Source organism: Rhinichthys klamathensis, unplaced genomic scaffold (genome assembly GCF_029890125.1).
Source record: "Rhinichthys klamathensis goyatoka isolate OS25496 unplaced genomic scaffold, OSU_Roscu_1.1 h1tg000263l_1, whole genome shotgun sequence".
In the NCBI taxonomy this organism is placed as follows: Eukaryota; Metazoa; Chordata; class Actinopteri; order Cypriniformes; family Leuciscidae; genus Rhinichthys; species Rhinichthys klamathensis.
Genome location: NW_026606784.1, coordinates 391,027 through 407,338, shown reverse-complemented (window position 1 = coordinate 407,338; position 16,312 = coordinate 391,027). Strand labels below are relative to the sequence as shown.

The 16,312-nt window shown below is 38.6% G+C and overlaps 1 protein-coding gene across 1 annotated transcript in view; it reads right to left on the bottom strand.

Moving 5' to 3' along the window:
- The window catches only part of cct6a (chaperonin containing TCP1, subunit 6A (zeta 1)), a 28,539-nt gene extending 14,159 nt beyond the window's left edge, over window positions 1-14,380 (bottom strand). The window contains exons 1-4 of the mRNA XM_056267840.1: window positions 14,151-14,380; window positions 5,224-5,287; window positions 2,893-3,027; window positions 2,642-2,815 (exon numbers count right to left, since the gene is read on the bottom strand). Coding sequence (XP_056123815.1) covers window positions 2,642-2,815; window positions 2,893-3,027; window positions 5,224-5,287; window positions 14,151-14,287 — 510 coding nt within the window. The 5' untranslated portion in view covers window positions 14,288-14,380. The remainder of the gene's footprint in view (window positions 1-2,641; window positions 2,816-2,892; window positions 3,028-5,223; window positions 5,288-14,150) is intronic.
- Window positions 14,381-16,312: the final 1,932 nt, after the last annotated feature.

The following is a 16,312-nucleotide window of genomic DNA, read 5'->3' as shown; positions in this document are numbered from 1 at the left end:
TAGATCCGAATTTAGATTTTTAGAACGCGCATCAGCTTATTTTCCATCAACCGCTTAAAAAACAATGCGTATGCTGCGCAAAACACGTGCGCTATTTGATGTAAACAATCCCCACATCACATGTATAAGCACTGTGTGCATGCAGTGCGCACTCTAGTCTAATGTAAACAATCCTCACGTGGAGAAGAAGCACGGCGGAAGGAGGAACGCTGCCGACTATTTATCCCCCGCATGGCTGCCAACTCTCACGCATTCAGCTTGAGACTGACGCAATTGACACTTTCACACGGTCTCGCGCCACACATCCATTTTCTCACGCAGAGAAAAATCGCGGAGCAAAGAGGACACTGACACCGACAGACTAGACAGAGCAGGTTACTTTTGATATGAAAAAAACATCAGCTCTCAGGTTCTGTCCATTTTATAACGAAATTCAGACAATAAATACTGTTTTGCTGCTTGTAAATGTGACGTGACAGATCGCGCGCCTCAGTTCAAGTAAACCGATCATCTGTTACTTTTTATTAAAGATACAGTACAACCCACCGAAAGGTACGTACTTTCGAACAATCAGTGTTTTTCAACCACGGAAAGAGGTCAATAAAACTGCAGGATAACAATTATGTCACAGAACGTTACATTTACCTCAGGAAAGCCATTTAATGTTAGTTGACTATAAGAAAATAGCTATAGAGAGGAGTATTTTGCTAAATATGTGCACTATATTACATATTTTAATATATGTTTACTTGTCATTATATAATTGTTATTATAATGAAAATTACGGCATATTACATTTTTATATTTATATTATTATTATATTTATATTGTATGCATTATATTTAATTTCTCCCTGTATGTTTACAGCATTATGTGAGATATTTTTTCTTGAGAAAAATTTAAATGCAGGCTATCTACTGTAGCCTACCTAATATTTATCCAAATGAGTCAATATTGAATCAAGATTGAAATTAAATCCAAGAATTTAATTGAAATCGTGAAAATTGTGTTAAGCAATAATACAAACAGTAGCCTCAGTAACTGTACCATGTAAACATTGTATCATGTTGTCACTAAAAAATAAAATTAATGTTTTGACAATCACAATTACACATTGTGATGCAAGTTTTTTTTAGATACCCCCAATCCATCTGTTTCTCTTGTGCAATTAAAATATCGTGATAATACCGTATACCGTGATAAAAGCTCAATCAATTAATCGCAGCATGAAAATTTGATACCGGCACATGCCTAATCTCATCAGCAATTTCGATGTCGGCAGCTCTGCAGCAGCTGAGCACTAAGGAGCGAATGTACAGTGACATCACTGCCAGATTCAAACTGCGTGCTTTCGCGCTATGGCTGGCGCTGAGCCAAAGACGGACGCGCTCAGCGCTTGTCATAGGCTATATCACAACTGTTCAGTGTTAACCACATAATGTTTATTTTAGGTTTCAGACATTTAAATACATATAATCTATAGCAAAAAAATACATTTACAGTTTGTAAAATACACAATGGTGTCTATGGAAGCAGCAATAACAACCCATTCAAATATATTTGACGACGATTTTTATTCATATCAGAGAGACACAGTCTAGCATTAAATAACTATAATGTCAACTCAAGTTTTCTCCCAGTTCACCGGCCACTTACTTTCATGTTTTTCGGGAGAAACTGGTGAATTCACGCGCTGTAATAAACCCAACAGACAGGAATCTCTGAACTGCGGTCCAAACACGGCGCCCATCTCACGTTACAGATCAAGATATTTATAAAGTTTTTTTTAAACGACAAAAACTCACTTACACATATTTGAGAATCGGAATAGAAAATAGTTCATGACATGGTAAGCAAGTTTGTTAATATTTAGAAACAAAAGCGCTAAATCTGTCATACAGCGCTATTTTGGCTGTGGTGAATCACGTGCCAAGCAGGAAGCGTCACCATGGAAACGGGACACACGATGTTTAGCCGATGCCGTCTAAACATCGTGATGTCTGTCAGCCATGTACGATGATATCGTCCATCGGCACAACCCTAGTGTGTAAACATGCTTTAATGAAGTAGACTTCAAAAGCTTTTGAATTTGAGCTTACAGTTCTTTCATCAACCTGTCTTTTACATAAACTTACAAAATAGATACTTTAACTTAGTCCTCAGAATCAGATAGAGTGTTGCTGCTAGCTCCATTAAGGTATTTCTGTCCCTCCCAAACTGCATTGAAATGGTATGTTTAGCAGCCAGAATTTAAACATTTTCAGGGGGAGAAACCCCCTGACCCCTCCTAACATGATCCATATCACCCGTCAGAAAACAATTGCAACGTCTCAGATTGTGCCCCCCCAGAATTTTGGCTTGCATGACGCCCCTGGTCATCGGCTAAGGCTGATGAAAAAAAAAAATCGGTATCGGCACAAAAAAAAATCCATATCGGTTGATCCCTAACTTGCAGTGTTTTTACTGTAGTGTAATCTCTAATGTGTAAATACCAAGGACATTTTGATTTTCCATCTACATGCCATGGGCATAACTCCAGTGAAAAGCAATAAATCCTTTTTTTCTCCCCATGTTAAATTGATTTTCTGTTCTATCATCATAACTGGTTTAAAACGTTATATATTTAAACAATGTTTCTCACCTCTGTAAGTAAATCGGCCAACTCCACGTGGACCTTGGTTCTGAGTGAGGTCCTGGCTACATGGATGAGAGTCTCTCTGTCCATCTCCTTCACGACCTTTACCTCTTCCAGAACCTCAAGGGCTTTTTCCTTCGCAGCCTCGAATCCCTCTGCGATTACCCTGGGGTGAAGACCCTTCAGACAAGTGCAAGACTGGTTTAAATGAGGAACATGACTCGTGACAAAGACAAATTTTGAAATTTGAGAAGCACCTCAGAAACATAGAGGTCCGCCTGCTTGAGGAGCTCTCCAATAATGAGCACGTTAGATGTTGTGCCATCTCCCGTGATGTCATCCTGTGCTGTGGCCACCTTGGCAATCAATGAAGCAGTGGGATGCTGGATTTGCTGGAAAAGAAAAAGAAACCAAGAACATATGGGTTTCAGATAGTGGCTTGAATAACAGGGAACTAATGATCCTTCACAGAACAAAAAACTAAATATAATGCACAGACAAATAGTGTCAGCAACAGTGACGAACACATCTAACATGTTACAGCACATGAGGTTTCGCCACCCAGACTAATGTAATCATTTTATTAACATGGTATATAATAATTAAATCAACTCTAAAGAGGAGCATTTTTATAAACATCTAGTTCAAATCATGAAACTCGGTCCTTTACTGGCAATCCGCAAGCTCTCACGTCAATACTGCAGGGCACAAGCTGATCCTGCAGCCAATGAGATGGCTTGCTCATCATTCATGTAGTCGGTTCAGGTCGCATCCGAAATCACGTACTTCCCTACTCTATAGTAGGCGAAAAATAGTATGTGACGATAAGTCTTCGAATTCACAGTACTCATAAAAGGAGTAGGAAAAATGTACCCGGATGACCTAATACTTCCAGTGAGATTTTATGCATACGATGGACACTTTTCCATCCCATGAGGCCATGGGACAGGATTTATGAATGATTAGGGGTGGTTAATCTGTCCGATTTCCCGATTCGATTCGATTACGATTATTGAAGTCCCGATTCGATTACAGTCGATTTTTCGATTATTAATGATTCTCGATTAGCGATTATTGATTTTCCATTTCACAACAGTAAATGAAAATACACTACAAAGTGATTGCAGTATTAAAAAAAGTCTTTTATTGAGTAACAACAACTCAAAGCACTTTCTGTGTCGTGTATGTAGCTTATGTTCTGTAGAACATGAATACATCACATTGTGTTGTGACTAATTAAGTTGAACTAAACAATAACAAATAAATGAAAGGCTTATTTCCTTTAGGAAGTAGATCAGAACCAACATACTGTAGAAATTGGACAATTTTCTTTTAGAAAGACAAGGTGTTGTTCAGGTGGAGGAAGACTGCAGGTTGCAGTCGAAACATGTCAAGGTAAAGAAAAAGTTTTCTCCACCTGAACACCTTGTCTTTCTAGAAGAAAATTGTCCAATTTAATCATTAAGAAGACAAAATGAACATTTTTGAACAGCTTACTGTAGCAGCCTTCAGCTTATATACTGTAGCCTACTGTAGAACACAGTGACAAAATGCAACACACTAACTAGACAGGCCTTTATAATTTAGTGATATGTTGTTCTTTGAGTGTAGGCCTAGAGTCTCTAATCTCTAAAAATCTCCAAATGCTCGACGTGAAACTGCGGTCTTCCGTCCGACCTTTTACTATCATGTCAATTGATTTTGATATGCGCGAGGAAGAGAGAGACCAAGACAGCGCTCGTGTTGTTTGGAGACGTGAGAGTGCGCGCGCGCGGCCGGGGCTCTCTCTCCCTCTCCCTCTCCCTCTCTCTCTCTCTCTCTCTCTCTCCCTCTCTCTCTCTGCTCGCGGCTGTCAAGCGCAGCAGTCATTTTTTTCTACATCACTCACCGATCAAAAAAGGCTTTGGCGGGACAAAAATGTGCTTTGGTGGCCATATGAAACGTGTCATATGGCTTCTCATATTTGTCGTGTTTTCCGAAATATTTTAGTTTTATTCCACAAAGCTTACAAATAGTGTGGCTCTTGTCCAGCTCCTTTCCCCCCTTCAACTTCACAGAAGCCAAAATATTTCCACACGTCAGCTTTTAACGAGGACGGTGTTTGGATATCGCGCTCAGTCATCGCGTCTCTGTTATGTGCACAACACAGACGGTCCGGGCACTGCACTTCCGCGCTTCAGAGTTCCGTCAATATATTACGTTATTATATATATATATATATATATATATATATATATATATATATATATATATATATTTTGAAAATCGATTTTTGACATTTGCGAATCGATTCCGAATCGTCCACGTCCGCATCGCGATGCATCTAAGAATCGATTTTTCCCCCCACCCCTATGAATGATAGTGAAGTGATGCAACTGACATTGGTAGGTCACATGATCATGACATTGACAACATGGCGAAGTCCAGATGAAAACAATGTTTTTCATGCTTGTTCAATAAGCCATAAACAATTTTTCCACTTGCACCTGTGGAACAATCTTTAAGACACAGGCAGTAGACAATTAATGTCATAGTAACAATAATTTAGGACACTAAAGTTCCTAAAATATTAGTAGTAAAGCTCTTACCATCTCATGCAGCAGAACATTCCCATCTTTGGTGAGCTTGATGTCTCCTGCACCAGACACAAGCCTGCGAAACGAACACAACCGGTTTAATATACAAGAGGATTCATGTACAAGATGCCATGCTTATTGTGTGCTGCATTTACTTAGCTCCAGTCTTTGATTATGATTGGCTGAGCAGTGTTTGAAGCCATTGTAAAATACTCTATAAACACACACCTGTGGACTACTCCTTACATCACTATTACTGCACTTGACAACCATACGCTGCTGAAGAACTTATAATTCATCAAATTATTAAGAGCTTGGTGCGTTTATAAAACCTTGCTGAGGTTTAGTTATAACAGTTTTTCAAAAGCAGTAAAGCCGTGGTTTACAGTGATTTTAGACTATGACACGCCAAGCCCACGTCAAACTAGCATAGATGAAAGGCAACCGTGTTAAACCGCCAGGCTCCGGGATAAAAGGACGCACTTTTTCCAACAAATTGCAAAGAGGACAGACAAAGGCCAACAAGAAAGTGTGTTCTGCGCCTGTGTGAGATGAAATAACAGTAGTCTGTATTCATCATTTAAAAAGGGAAACTGGGACTTTTTTTTTTTTTTTTTTAAGAAGTGTTTCAGCTTGTAAGAGCAGGCAAAGATGTAAATAACTTTTTGCAGCTTTTAGATAATCGTGCAATTCTTGACGTAACATATCCTCATGTGAATATAACTACAACTAAATGGCCCTTATTTCACACCCTTAAGAACCCTTATTTTTCCCCCTTTCTTCAATAATTATTTGGACACCAGGCCTGCTGAAATAAGTTATCTTTCTTTGCTTTAAGGCCACATTTACACATAGCCGGGTATTTAGAGAAACAAATATTTCCCCACCTTTGTTCAATAATAACATCGTGCACAACATCGTTTTCAAAAAAGTTGTCATTTACATCAACCCGCATAAATACGCCGTCGAGCGCCATCATAACTCTGCCAAACTGGGCGCTCGCATGACGTTAAGCATTTTCTGGCGCATGTGACGTTTGAGAACCTAAAACCCCGTTTATCCCAGTCGACACGGCCACACATAACCGGCGTTATCAGAAATCTCCACTTTGGCCGGAGTTTTTAGAAATAATCGTTTTCTGTGATAAAAACTGGGTTTTCGTGTAAATGAGAGGCCAAACCACAAATATCTGCGTCTTCCCTTCGTGTAAACGGGGCATAAAACTAATGTCTCATCATAACACTATTATCCTGCGCGCCTCATGACAAATGGAAGTAGTAAAACGGAAATGTGCATGACAACACAAATCTGCTGCTTTTTCCACGCGCCTGGCGTATGTTTTCAATGGGAGCGCGGCGTTTTTGGAACGCCATGAGCGTAACGAGGCGCTGGACGTTTTTTTTCACGCTGAAGCGCTGAGAGCTCGGCGTTTTTACTGGTCGCCGAGAGTTGAAAAATGTTCAACTTTGGATAAAACGCAGCGCTCATCACTGTCACTTTTTACCCAGCCGTCCAATCACAGTGGAGGAGGGGCGGGGCTAATACCACACCGACCAACTGTCACAACATTCTTTCTGTACAACGACATCCACCAGCAGAGCTAACCGAACAACATGGATGACAAATAAATTTTCAGTATGAAACAAATTATCTGCAAAATCAGTTACAAGTAAACTGTGCTGCGGATATTCTGTATCATAGCAACGAAACGTCTCAACGGAAAAAACGCTGTGCTGTCAAAACGCTCTCAAGCGCCCACAGCTAGGCGTTTTCAGTAGAGCGTCAAGCGTTTTCAGCTGGCTAAAAACGCTTTGGTGGACACACGGCCTAAAGGCCTGTTCACACCGGGACGAATTTCGCGCGCGTTTAAAAGCTTCATTTTTTTAAACGCCTCGGGTTCGTTTTTTTGGTTTGACGCGCCGCGTCAAAAACTAGCCGACCAATGAGATTGGCGCTTTTGCTCACGTGTCTAGAGCTTCTGAAGTTACAGTAAAACACAACTTGGGGGCGCTCAAACACAAAACGGTCTTGCCGAGCACACATACGTAGCGGCGAAGAAGATATACGCCAAGTAGCGTCTACACCATAGATATCCATAATCATGGCCTAATATGGCCTTTATTATGGATATCTATGGTCTACACTGCCGGGAAGAAATAAGACGAGGAAGATGCAAGGGAAGATGAATGTAGAGCTGCTGGTCTCGCTGGTGTCGGAACAAAGAGCTATATGACAAACGCGACAGCGACTACAAAAATCTTGATAAAAGAGAACTGTTATGGAGTGGTATTGCAGAGCAAATGGGCGCCATCTAATGTCAGGGAATGAATTTGCATGTTCACTCGGCTCATCGTCAGCGAAAATCGCTTGGGTGTGAACACAAAAAACGCGTTGAAAAACGCTGACGAATAATGCGCGCCGATATTCGTCCCGGTGTGTACAAGCCTTTATGATGCGTCGTAATCATCTGTCTTTAAAAATGTTGGAAATGATGCAAATGTGAAAGTGTATCTGGTGCAGCATCTACAGAGATGAAGTTTACAGCATTGACTGCCACTCTGAGATGATGAAAACACCGGATCACGAGCGACACGCATGTACACTAGGGGTGGGACACAATCTCGATAGGGCGATATATCGTCGTCCTTCTCCGTGGGATACGAGAATAGGCGTGCTGGTGCCAAATATCGACATTTTCATTAACAAAATAAGGCGCTCTAAAAAGATTTTACTGCTCCCAGCGTCACTACTTCATTGCTCCTCAAGGTGGCGCTCAACTAGGGCTGGGCGATAAAACGATAACGATATGTATCGCGATAAACACGTGATCGATATCAATAAAAAAATGTGTTCGATAAAACGTTCGATATTTTTTTCTTCGTCGGAAGAAACCACAGGTTGCAAAGCAAGTTTGGTTGCATTAACAAAGGCACTCGCTCTCTGGTAACCTAGCAACGTAGGGAGTGACAAGCTCAGGCAATCATGTAACGTGTCAGTTTGGTTGTGCCATATCGTTGTCTCGTGCTGCTGGGTTCCTCTTCAGTAACCGGCGATTGATAAGCAGAAAATGATTGACCTACAACTGTCACACACTGTTTTAAAAGCAAAACATTTATCCAACCCCCTTTTAAAACAGTCTGTGTGTTCCATCTTTTGGACATTCATCATATCGCATTGGTTTTCATTTCTTGTCCTCAACTAATCTGTTTATTTTTAAGTTACACATTGATTAAAAAAGAAAATGAAATGTGTTGGTAGTATTATTTTATAAAAATCAATTCAGAAATCAATTATTTATAATTCTGATGAGAATAAAGTTAGGGTTAATTAAAATTAAGGAAAACAAATATATTAATCTGAAATATAGCAAATTAATTTTAAATTCATTCAGGTACAATTACCAAACATATCTCATATCTATCTTTTTATTAGTTTAATTAATAAACCAATTATATAAAACTATTAACAGTGCACTATAAATAAACTGGTTCTATGCCTCCTTTATTAATAAAACTTATTTAAAAAATACAAGGCTTAAGACATTTATAAAAATGCCTTCTATATTTCTGTTTTGCTTTTCACTCCATTGTACCGAACCGTGATGTCTCAAAAACAAATCAAGCAGGGGGCCCGTACGATCACAAACCCCCCTCACCCACGTCCCGCCGCGCCACTGTCACCTTTTTTACTCTGAGGAGTTTGCAGGTCTGATTGTGAATTTAGACTTATGTTTACATTTTAATTATTTGAGTTTTCCATGGTTGTGTTGACATTTCTGTCTTGGGATTGTAATCAGAGGAAGGTTAAGTTTAAAATAAAAATGTTTAAATGTAATATATTTTTTCTCCTGGTCCTTATTTTAAATGGGTCATAAAAAAATCAATAATTATCGCTATCGACCGATATGAAACACTGATATCGTGATACAGTTTTCAGCCATATAGCCCAGCCCTACGCTCAACACATGAATGAGGGAAAGTGAACAAAAGTTAACTAGCCTAAGACAAAGAGGGTTTAAATGGCGGATTGAAGTGTGAGTAAAGTAATAGATGCCCCAGCCATGTTTAAGTCTAAAGTTATACCATTGATGAGACAAACATGTTGTAAATAGACGCTCCCATGTGTATCTGTGTAAGCGCTTGGTAAAAATCATCAAAATGCATATATACAACATGTTTTGGAAGAGTTGATCATTGTAGCCAATCACAGACATAAGTGTTGAGCGCGTGAACACAATGGCCAATCAGAGGCGTTTAAGAAACCATTCAACATCGCTCAAAATGCTAGAGGGAAATGCTGGTATCGTCACATTTTTAAAATGTTAAAATACCCAAGTCGGTACTTTCAACAACACTAATAAACCAGGTTTACTTTAAGGAAGCTGGTACACTCAGATTTCCCCAGGTTTAGATAAACGAGGTTGGTAAATTTTATATAAAACGAGTCGATAAGCAGTTAAATGTGTCAGTTTACACACAAAGAAAAGTTTAAGCTTTTAAAAAGTATAAGCATACAATGTTTCATTTACTGACTGAAACTTTTTGTGCCGTTTTCTCACATTTTAGACTTTAATAAAGTGAGAAAACCTGCGCTTAACCTTTAATGGGCATTTTCTTTTCATAGTTAGACAGATATTGTGATTAGTGCCGCCGCGATTAGTCGACTTAGTTGACGTAATCGACCATGCAAATTAGTCGACGCCAATTTTTTTAGTCGACGTGTCGTTTTACTATTGACCGCATATTTATTTTTGGTCTCCCGTCTCAAACGGCTCACTGTAATTCACCTCCACACACCAGTCTGTGCGATGTGCGCGCCCTGCTGGTTAATCTGCCATCCTCTTCCTTTCCCCTCCCCCGCCTTCACTGCTTTGATATGACAAGTTGCGGAGGCAGGTGACGGTGCTTTCACACGGGGCTCGTTTGCTGCGGTCCGAGCCCGCGCGCGATTGTTCCCGGCGCCCCCGCAGCGTTGGTCTGGTTTCACACTCAACTTACCGGTAATTCTACCGAACCCTGGTGTGTTTGCGTGCATCTTACGCAATCGCAAACGTACACGGCGCATGATAGAAAACAGAACGCGGGTCTATATATATATATATATATTAATTAATTAATTAATTCTGTGCTATAATGCGCAGCTGAGTGAACAACACAGGTGCGTGTGTCGCATAAGCCGTCTGCTGCTTGCAAATTGACTCTTTTGAGGAGACACTTTTCCAAATGTGTTGCCCTGATTCCACGGGCTAAGCGCGAATACACTGCAGGCTCACTCTCGCTCGTATCCAAGGTAAATCAGCAACACTATCATCCCTTACAAGTGTTTTATTTAACTAAATACATAATCAGCTAAAACGCGCACCCGAGTCCGTGTTGCTTTCACATTCACATTCACGCGAACCGCGGCACGGGCCCGGCATGCACGCAAGTGTAAACGAGAGCTGCATATCTGCGTGCCTGCCTGCTTCAGCGCGATTCATTATAAGGCAGAGCTAAGCGTAGTAGGCTAGTCCAGACTCTTTCAATTCAATTCCAATTTATTTGTATAGCGCTTTTCACAATACATAATGTTTCAAAGCAGCTTTACCTAAAATGCATGAGTGCATTTACTTTAGCCTACAATTCACAGTGATGTTATCAGTTATGCATTTCAGAAATGTACATATAAAAATGTACAGTAAGCTAATGTATTAATTTAAGGCAGGACAAAGAGCTAATTTAAGTAATGAATACATGCATGATTGTTAATAGAGGATTAGATTAGGACTCTGACTAATGGTATAGCCTAATGGAAATGCAGATACTTATGCTTAGATTGTTAATACATAATGTTTTTCAACAGGTGACATTTTATATTTTGGCCCTTCAGTTCAAAATAAAATGGACACAACGAAATGACAAACAATGTTTTTTTTTTAATTAGTCGTTTAGATAAGTCGACTACTCGAAAAATTAGTCGAAAGATTAGTCGTTAGAAAATTAGTCGTTAGTGGCAGCACTAATTGTGATTTATCATTATAGGATTGTCTAGCAATATATTGATTATCGCAGAATTGCTGTATCGTGATGCTATAGTTTATATATATCGTGAATTCGTAAGGCTATATATTTAAATAGTGCATGCTACAGGCTATGCACTATTTAAAAATCTGCATAATACATTTTCAATAAACATCTTTAAATTTTATAGTTTTTTCTATAAATAGTTTTTCATAAAAGCATTTTTATAAGAATGACACTGTCTCGTCACGGTCCTCATCCTCCTGTCGGGGGTTTATTTTGAGAGAACCACCGGCTGGACGTACACTATCCCTTACTTATAATTAGGGATGTCCCGATCCGATCACGCGATCGGAAATCGGGCCCGATCACGTGGTTTCAGACTCGATCGGAATCGGACGTTACCTCCCGATCAGGACTCGGATATATGTAAATTAGGGGTGTAACGGTACATGTATTCGTAATTATTGAACCGTTTCGGTACGAGGCTTCCGGTTCGGTACGCATACAAACCGAACGATTCCTAGGACCATTTTTCCTGCAGACAAAATCCGCGCTGGCGCGATCACCACAACGTTGCGCAACATCAAATGGCAAACGTAATAAAAGCGGAACGAAACTGCGCTTCTCATTATATTGTGCTTAACGGACCATTTCAGTTCGGACCAGCAACATCTGTGCAGCGCGAGATCAAGCGACACTTGGCTAAGAGAGCCAGTGAAGAAAACATTTGAATTCGCCACTGAAGTAATAACATCGCTGCGAGAAGATCTAGTGAGAAGAAGCATTCAAATTTCTCCGTTATTAACCGTAGAACTCTATTAGATCAAACAGCGCTGACGTGGACACCAGGAGAAACATTGTGTCGTGAATGAACATGGATTTAATGTTGCACTTCAAATCTCAAATATTATATAAATATATATTTAAATGTTATTTTTAATGTGATTACCAAAACATTATTTGTTCATCCTTCAAAGATTACCCTCATTTATAAACCTGAAAGTTTCAAGATGTAGGAAAACTCAAACTTATTTAAACATAGTTTTTCTTTTAATAAATAGGAAATTTCTCTGGCATTTCTTTCTTTTTGCTGTATCGCATCGAACCGCAAATTTTGTGAACTGTTACACCCCTAATGTATATATATATATATTCTCATTATTTTTTTATACACTTTTAAAACATTTTTATTTTTTTGTTTACATGCCTGCTGGGTATTTTAAGTTGAGGTGCTATTTGTTTTTATATTAGACTTTTTCTATATTTACTGTTGCACTAAAGTCCAAAAGTGAAGATTTTATGTTATTTATTACTTGATTGTTCAAGCAACCTCACAGAAGTGCTCTGTTTGTTAACAGAGTTGTTGAATATTCAAATAAGGTGAATTAAATAAAAAATAAGGAACATCCTGGATCTGTTTTTTCTCTCTTCTTTATTCTTTTTTTTATGTATTATATAAGTATCGGATCGGGACTCGGTATCGGTAGATACTCAAAATCAAATGACTCGGACTCTGACTCGAGGGCAAAAAAACCTGATCCGGACATCCCTACTTATAATAGGCTTACCATAAGGAATCAGGCCAAGACAAAAACACGTTTTGAAAGAAAAATGTATGATGTGTTGAAATTTAAATTGTTGATTTTGAACTAAAGCAAAAAAAGTTACTTGGTGTTACCTTATAAGTCGCAATGAAACACTTCCCTAGACTTGTCAAAGGATTAGTTCACCCACCAATGAATATTCTGTCATTATTACTCGCACTCATGTCGTTCCAAACCTGTAAGACTTTTGTTCATTTTCGGAACAAATTTATATATTTTTGATAAATCTGAGAGATTTCTGTCCCTCCATTGACAGTCTACGCAACTACCACTTTGACGCTTCAAAAATTTCAGAAGATCGTAAAACTAATCCATATGAATTTAGCGGCTTTAGCGGAGACACGATCACTTTTGTATGATGAATAGATTTAATTTAGTCTTTTATTCAGATATAAACATTGATCAGCGAACATAAACAGAAGCTCAACTGAACAAACCTCTTGCTGAAGCTCAAACCTGCTGCGTATCATTAGTTGCACGTCAAGCGAACATGCTTGAGCTTCTGAGTTTTACATCTCTTTAATTCATAAACTTTTTGAAGCGTCAAAGTGGTAGTTGCGTTGCTGTCAATGGAGGGACAGAAAGCTCTCAGATTTCATCAAAAAGATCTTCATTTGTGTTACGAAGATGAACAAAAGTCTTAGATGTTTGGAACAATTAATTACTGACTTAATTTTTTTTTTTTGGGGGGGGGGGGGGGTTAACTAACCTTTTAATTTAGTCCATCAGAAATTGGTTGAATCATTGTTGTTTGCCATTACTGTGATGAGAGTGATTGACAGGTTGCCCCACCCTCACCAATACAAATTTACACGTATAATTAATATTAAATACTGCAACATTTCATAAATAAATGCATTTTTAATTTTGATTTCATGACTTTTTATTAAGACAACCATTCATTTTATTTTATTTGTTTATTTGGGTTCATGCGTTCTTGAATTAAAATGGCTGGCCGCTGCATTCAATTAAAAACTTGATACCAAAGTACTGCAAACATGTATTAAACAAATCACTTATATCAGACAACTAGAATCGAGCTCCAGACTAGTTAGATGTGCTAATTATGGACGCAAGTTTACTGTCACGATGAGTAGATAGCACTGATGCTAACTTCTTGACAACCAGTGGGTCCAAACTTGTCTCAAAAACACACACTTTCATTTAACAAACAGATTTTCCGAGCATTGCAACACACTGCATTTTGACATGTCGCAGTGACGGGGGAAAATGCGTAAATCCCGGAGCACATGTTGGACTGAACCGGTTTAGCGGATGATTGGGTGACAAACACGTGCTAACAAAGCGGTGCGCAACATGACTAATAACTCACATTTTCATTGTCCCCTTCGGCCCCAGGTTACTCTTCAGCACGTCCTGAAGTCCCCGGGCCGCACTGATGTTCACGGCCAGGGCCGCATGAGCCCGGGCCACCTCTGCTTTCGGGTTTAGTGCTTTAACCGCGGACATTCTGCTGGAAACCTGAACACAGAGTCACGGGGATAAAGGAAGAGAAGCTAACGAAGCTCGGGCGTCTAGAAGCTTCCACTCCCTCTTCTTCTTCTTCTTCGCTGGGGTTTAGCGGAGGATCGTGGCATTACTGCCCCCTGCTGTCCTACACTTAACTTAAAAAATCGCTTGTCCAGTCCAGTCTTTTCGAGAATAATCAGTCTACTACATCTTCCCTTGTAAACTGCCAGCTCATTCTAGAATACTTTTAACATGGTTTTATAACTATTCGACCTAATTGAGTCACCATTTCAGTGATTTTCTCACATGATGTAAGAATATGTCCAACTGTCTCATATTTCACATTCTTATCCTGCTCTCTCTGATTCATATCTTTCTGTTTTGTATTATTGACTATAAACTTTTACTGCGTTATCCCACTGTTGTTGCCATTTTTAATTTATTTTCCTCCACGCTATGCCTTTTCCTTCTGATTAGAGGCTAATTTAATCTAATTTTATTTGTAAAAATATAACATTTGCTTAAAGGTATATAGTCTAACAGTGTTTTTTTACAGTCTATGGGTGTAACGATACACTCATGTCACGATTCGATACATATCACGATACTGAACTCACGATACGATATTATTGCGATAAAAGGTTAACAAAAAATTACTGTTGAAAAAAATGCTAAAATTGGTATTACATCATTGGGGATGTAAATGAATAAGCTTGGACTTGGTGCTGGTAACCCAATGCACAGGACAATAGAGACAGACATCAGAATAAAAAATAGAGAAAATAAAATATGTATATTTACACAATATTAATATCTGATAGTGTTATCAAAGACAGTCTTAATCGTTCAGACTAAAGACCACTAGATGGCAGTAAAGCCGGGTTTAAATGTAATAGGGCAGAAGAAGGGCTTTGACTTTTTATTTTTTTATTTTTTAATGCTGAGAACAGGAACATACAAAAGAGAAAGCATACGTACATCACATAATATCAACCAAAACAATAATAAAGGAGACAAGAGCTTTGACTATTGGCAGAGACTATAAAGCAGTGATACATGACATTTTTGTAGGCCGATGTTGCATCACTCTGGGTCACTTCACAAAAACTCAATAGAATTTTTTTTTTTTTTCAATGTCTTAAAATAAAATACTGAGTCCTCTTAGTCTGAGACAGAGACGAGACCGAGACCAAGACCTTCAAAACCTGGATCAAGACCAAGACCAGTCTCGAGTACTTCAAAACTACTTCAACTCACATGTTCAACGATTAACCAAGAGCTTTCACAGTCTCTTGAATCAGATTCTTGATTCTGCTAAGATTGCCCCCAATACTACAAAAATATACTGTATATTTCCAATAAAACACACAATAATTTCAGGGCGATGGATCTGGGAGTGCTAAAATGCAAACTAGTTTTGATGTTTCCCTGCTTCACTCCATTAAGCAGAGACGGTCCAGTTGTACTTATGTAAATAAGATAACTTGTGGTTGAAACTTGAAAGCAACAAAGTGCCATTTTGTGTCGCCATTATTTATTTCCAGCTGCAACAAAAAGCAGAAAAAAAGTTTTTGGAAAAATCAAGATTTTTTTTTTTTTGTTGTTACAACAGATAAAATATAGGGGAAATAGACATAGGAAGGCACAATGCCTATTCAATGTATTTAAAAAATATATGGTAAACGGATCCCAGCTGCCATCTGATTTTTACAGAATATGTGAGGAGTCCTAATAAATAACAGCATAACCATTCAGCCTTGTAAGCACCGTTATAACTTGTCAGACAGGGGCACATGTAAATATGACATTTATTATGAGGATTGTTTGAAGTTCACTTAAAAAAAGTTGTTATATTTTTTTAAGCCTAATAAATGTTTTAAAAAAAATTGATAGCTTTCAATTACACTGTAATGTTAAAGGGCTGTAATTAGCCTAATGTTTAAAATTGTGAGAAAAAATCATTTTCACCGAGACATAAGTAGCTGATACTGACCTTCATTCATAAAAAGATGCCATTAAACAAGT